The 5,763-nt window shown below is 37.6% G+C and overlaps 1 protein-coding gene across 1 annotated transcript; it reads right to left on the reverse strand.

Moving 5' to 3' along the window:
* Positions 1–403: 403 nt before the first annotated feature.
* Positions 404–4,908, reverse strand: plek (pleckstrin). The gene is made up of 9 exons (XM_034152671.1): positions 4,804–4,908; positions 2,984–3,139; positions 2,550–2,731; positions 1,851–1,942; positions 1,593–1,777; positions 1,395–1,499; positions 1,047–1,130; positions 884–953; positions 404–750 (listed from the first exon to the last, which is right to left on the reverse strand). Exons 1-9 carry the CDS (start codon positions 4,843–4,845, stop codon positions 611–613), a joined length of 1,056 nt encoding a protein of 351 aa, XP_034008562.1. The 5' UTR covers positions 4,846–4,908; the 3' UTR covers positions 404–610.
* Positions 4,909–5,763: the final 855 nt, after the last annotated feature.

Genomic DNA, 5,763 nt, shown 5'->3' on the forward strand with positions numbered 1-5,763 from the left:
ATAAAAACCTTCATAACACACAAGGGGACGGGTAATAACCGGAAAAGCATGACATGGGAGCTTTAAGTATAAACGTATCACTACTAATACATTTGATGGCCAAAAGGGCCCTATGGCTGAAAAATAAGCCCCAAGTTGTCACAAACTGTTTGCACTCCTTTTATTATATTCACTTTGTATTGGAACTTGAGTTTTTTTTTTTAATGTTGTCATACTGTGGCAGTCATGTTTGCCACTGATAAACTTTACTTCCGGATGCAGCAGGCCACAAAGTGACAGTCAAGTGTGAAGCCGTCACTTTTTGTTTTAGTTCGTACACCGGAACTGAGTGTGCTTGTATGATAGGTTAAACTGTCTGAAACGTTTGAAAGACAACTGATCAAGGAGGAAATAAGAAACCAGACATGGCTAACCGTTTCTCTTTAATTTACTACACACTACATGCTTAAAAACATCATAACTTTAGTTTGAAACTTTAAAGAGGAGCGAGTCTTTACATTTACTTTACAATGACACAGAACTACATAAAGATAATCATTCATAATCACAGTTCAACTTTGCTGAAGCACCGTTAAACGCATCCCAAAATGTGGCTTCCTTGCTTCTCCTGTTATTTTCCACTTTTTGAAACTGCCTGTATTGATTTGATCCACTCCTTTCTTTCTTCCACGGTAGCAGCTTGGAGGAAGTAGTGAGTCTCATCTGAGGTGATGATCTCAAAGAGGTTGCCATCAATGTCATATTTCTTTGCTGAAACCCAGGAAACATGAGGAAACGGAGGTTAAAAGGAAAGAGTTGAGACACTACTGACAGTAAACAGCAATTATTTCCCCTGGTTACAGCAGGGAAGCAATGTGTTCTCTGTGACAGTGGCCCAACTCACCATCAGGCACATGTTCCACGGCGGTAATGACAGACCCACGGAGATGAATGGAGCCCAGAGGGTCATCCCCCTGACACAGGGAAGAGACATACAAGTTAGAAAATAAGAACAAGAAAATGAAAGTGAGTAAAACAAACTCTAATTCCTTATTCATTCAGCTTACCTTTGTAGGGTCATAATAATGCACATAGGCAGGGTCGTCTCTCAGAATGAACTTTCGCACCTTCCAGTTTTTCCTCTTATGTCCCTGTGATAAAATAACACAAGCTTTACCCATGAATTTTACCAAACAGTATGAGGCTTTGTGTTAAGACAATATTTCCATCTACTGTACGTGTGTGAATGTGAGAGGTAATTTAAAAGTGTGATAATAATAATAACTTAAATGTATATAGCCCAAGGTCGCTTTACAGAAAAACAGAAAGGTAACTACACAAAATATGGCTTCTCCCAGATAGTAAATGATCCTTTATAAGTGAATGCAGTGGAACAAAAGCACTTTCTGATTCACCTGTTTGAGTAAACAGCCCTGTTTTACAATGTTTCCTCTGAACTCTTGCTTCAGAAGCACATCTTCATCACTGGAGTAGCCTTCGCAGAAGAACCCACTGTCTGCCTGTCAGATCACAGCCATTTAAACACAACACACATCAATCACGTTTCCTCATCACAAACCATTAACCATATTTAATATGCAAAAGTCACTTACAAAGTAATAAAGAGCAATTGTCTGATCTAAGAAAACAGACTGTTCTCCACTCTCTGCTCCCTCTTTTGACAAGTCACCAGCAGGCTGGAGAAAACCCTCGTTCAGCAGCCCTGTCGCTAACATTAGGGCCTCAGCTGTATTCCTAGCTTTCTCCTTTGAAATCAGCCACTCTACCACTGTCGCACCTGCAAGAAAAACAAAGAAGTTGCAGAAAATAGCGAGAACATTTGAAAGAAAAAACAATAACTTCAACTGTACCTGTGAAGCAGTGGTTGAAGACTCGATTATCCTGCTCCAGTGTTAACTCTTTTACTCCATCATCCTGGTCTTTCATCAGTGTGTACAGTTCCCTGAGTAAACACAATGACCATACTGTCAATATGTCTTACCAAGAATGTATCACTGACTTACTATCTACAGTATTAACAAAAGCCTTTAGTCTAAGGAATTTGAAAAGTAAACTGACATCTAACTTCTTCACTTCACTTCTTGGTCATGTATTTTTTCACAGCGTAAACTAATCCATAAACAAGATCATGCTAGAATTATATTGTAAACTAAGTTATAGTTTGTATTATTCCCTTGAATACTTTTTGCCTGTGAACTGTAAGCTTTAGTCTTCTTTCAGAATGTACAGTATGTGGCCTTCAAGTGCCTGTTGAAGATTTGTACAGCTCAAGATAGTTTTTGAGAGTTAACTTTATAAGTTCAGCCAGCCAAGTCATTGCTTCAAAAATTACAAATAATTTTGACTGATCACTGATTTTCTGTTAATATAAAAAGATTCACTGTAATACATTTGACTCAGTGCAAAAGGGGAAGTTTGACAGCTGGTCTAACAACAGTATCTAAGATGGGGGCCGTACATAGTTCAGGATCAATTATTTGAGTAATGTAAATGAATGTATTTCTCTTCAAATTATTATTAAGCACAAATGAAGATGTTACAGAACATACGTCAGGTTGACTTTGTCAGGCAGGCGAATGGAGCGTCTTGTGGACTTCCTGGCAAACTTTTTCCCCCCCTCTAGGCAGGTAATGGCTCTCTTCATGTCCTTCACCCAAAACTCTCTCTCCTCCACATGTGAAGCTTGGAAGAAGTGATCCTGCTTCTTGCCTGTGGTAATCTTAAAAACCAGCTACATAGAACATTGTTATTCAGACACGCTGTTACATTTTCAGTTTTCTGTTGAGATTTGCCTTATATATGAGGATAATTAACAACAAACACAGCTGCTAAAATGAATAAAACGTTATGGGTTGTCTCAAATTAATTAAATCTTCAGATTGAGTGTCATAAATCTTAAAAAATGACAATGACCGTAATTTTCACAGCTCTAATCCTTCAATGCTAGCTGATTTTTCAACAGCTATACAAGACATTTTCTTACCATCCTCTTGCCAAAATCCTGGCAAGGACTGATGAGCGTGGCTCCCTTTAGCGGGATCATCCCTTTTGGAGATGAGTCTGTTTTCTTTTTGTAGAATTCCACCCCATCTTCTGACAGCACTACCCACACCGCCTTCCAGGAGTTGAGCAGTGTACCCTGTGGATCAAGAAGGCGGTAGACAACAGGCAGCCTTGAGCAAAAGTGTGATAGTATTGAAAATGTTGTCCTACTGTGTGTAGGCCTTTTGTACATTTAACAAATCTTTGAGTCATACATATTTTTAACCTATTCCTGTTATCAATAAAGGTACACATGTCTGGTAGTTTCAAATCCTCAGGAGAATTTATATTTTGTTCATGAAAAATTCCCCCAAACTTTTTTTTTGCTGAAATGTCCCTCTATAAATGTTCCTTCTGCTTTGTCTTCTGTTTCATGCATTGAGCAAGCCAACAGGTTTGATTTGATTAAGCACTATGCGACACAAAAAGCATCAGCATGCCACAGTCAAACTGGTATAAGGAGTTCTGGTAATACAAAAAGGGAAAGTAATTACAGGCTTTGAATAATTTTTTAATATGTTACATTTCATAATCATGCCCTTTGGGGCTTGCAGTATTCTCCCCGCCCTTTCTTCACTTCCTCTGGAAAAAGAAGCAAGTTCTTTTACCGTTTTAACTTTTTTGAGCAAAGTGTGATTCTGAGAAATGCTAACATTACTCATTCTAGGAACAAAGTCTTCCCAAAATATATCTGCTGTGAACATGTTGGTTGCCTTCAAGCATTACAAGAACGCTGTGTGTGAAACTGTGGCTGTGCTCTTCAAACTCAACTATACCACGTTTAAATAAAACAACAGAAACCTGTCCAACATAGTGTGGGGAAATAGGCACCCATATAGCTCCTAGTGTCATTATTATTCACAGAAAAACCACTTCCGTCATGATATCTCAATGATCATCAGAGAAGATAACCAATAAGGCTCGTTCCTGTCATGCACATGTAACCAGTTTTAAAAGAGTTTTGTAATATATGTTTTAAAATAAACACATACAAGGTGTTTTCATGGCATGTTAGGTGTGTTGTGAAACTAACACTTAGCTCGAACGAGAACACTTGTGAGTTTGGGTTTAAGTACTGGATGTGTGAAATGTACATATTCTCACTGCACTTTCTTTAAAAAAAAAAGTTTGAGTGTGGGAAATGAAGACACATTGTTTTTAATGTTTGGTCGCTGTTCTTAAGTAAAGTAGTTGGAATTAATGTTGTTGTGTTTCATAGTAATCTTGTAAACCTCTATATCTTAAGTATTTTCCCCCTGTGTCAATCTGCTGTTTATGTCGGATACATGAAACACAACCGCTTGCCTCTAAACAAAAGCAGGAACTTCATTTTGTTCTTGCAATGTAAAACAGAAGTGTGTCGTTTTGTATTCAGAGGAATACACATATGTTCCTCTACTTATATGTATCAGCGCTGTTTGCTAAATTCACTTCTACTTTGAGAGGTTTATTAATTCATTTTGAAACAGGCTGGCTAACAGATGCAATTGCGACAGTGTTCTTCACCATGTAGTAGTCATGTCCTCTTATGACTTCTTATAAATCTTCAACATTCTTCAATTTGATCTCCTTTAAAGCACTTTTTTTTGCTATTGTATTACTTTGAATTGAATATTGTTTCATGTAGATGCCTATTTGCACTCTTGTTTCACTTTAATACCAATAGTTACAGTGTTTACTAAACTTTTACGTTCACCCATGCGATCATAAAGTTACCCAAGTTCAATTCAGTTATTTTTGTGAAGAGTATGTCTTTTTTACCTTTTTCACCAAGTATCCCTCTCTAATCTGCTGTGGCTCCATGACCCTGCTGTCTGCTGCTGTCAGCTTCAACTTCTGTCACTTCTTTGGTATTTCCCACTAATCAACCTACTCTCTCTCTCTCTCTCTCTCTCTCTCTCTCTCTCTCTCTCTCTGTCAAAACCACAAACACACACAGAAATACACAAGCAGGAAGTCATGCCCTGGGGCGTGTAACTGCAGCGTGGTCAACCAGCTTCCTCTTCTATGTGGTATTGTTAGTTACATGTTCAGCTGATATCTATCTAAAAATATTAGGTATTGGGTTGACTGTTTTTTGGAAAATTCTAAGTGTTGGACGTCTCAATGCATTTACAATAAATACATATATATTTTTATAGGAGGCTTCAAAATAATGTGGGTGGTAACACTTTATGGTAAGGGTATGCATCATCATGAATTCATGATGATTCATGTACCCTTACCATAAAGTGTTACCAAAACATTTGTTTCTGCTGTCACTATGATTGAGTTATTTCCACTACTGGGCTTTTGTTACCTTTATTACAGCAAATGTCAGGCATTTTCTTGTTCTGTCGTGTTATACAACTCTGTCTTTCTCTTTATTGTCTCAAGCTGCTTTATTAGACTTTCTTTTCCCATGTGATTTTCAGTTTTTCTTTATTTAATGTGGTTCTCTTTCATATGTTTGAGCTGTAGTTATATTATATCTATTTATTCTTTATGTAAGATGAAAAACACTTGGTGCTTTAAAAGGCACCAAAAATAAACTTTACTTCTGTCATCAAAATGGCAGTTACGCATTCACAACCCTAAGTACAGCTGACCTAATGTACAGTACAGATCCTAACTCTATTTTTAGCTGGAGTATGAATAATTTTGAGTGCATGATTTAGCTGCGGGTGGATACGTCAGAACGGCTGACCTGAGTCAGACCTTACTGGACCTATTTCTGGAAAA

The sequence above is a fragment of the Trematomus bernacchii genome, unplaced genomic scaffold, assembly GCF_902827165.1.
Source record: "Trematomus bernacchii unplaced genomic scaffold, fTreBer1.1, whole genome shotgun sequence".
NCBI lineage: Eukaryota > Metazoa > Chordata > Actinopteri > Perciformes > Nototheniidae > Trematomus > Trematomus bernacchii.

What these genes read in the sequence shown, in the direction of transcription:
- plek (XM_034152671.1), bottom strand. Translation starts at nt 4,845, where the DNA reads ATGGAGCCACAGCAGATTAGAGAGGGATACTTGGTGAAAAAG. An exon ending in AGGGATACTTGGTGAAAAAG is followed by an intron (nt 3,140 to 4,803) that starts GTAAAAAAGACA and finishes CTTGATCCACAG; the next exon opens with GGTACACTGCTCAACTCCTG. An exon ending in AGGATTTTGGCAAGAGGATG is followed by an intron (nt 2,732 to 2,983) that starts GTAAGAAAATGT and finishes TGTTCTATGTAG; the next exon opens with CTGGTTTTTAAGATTACCAC.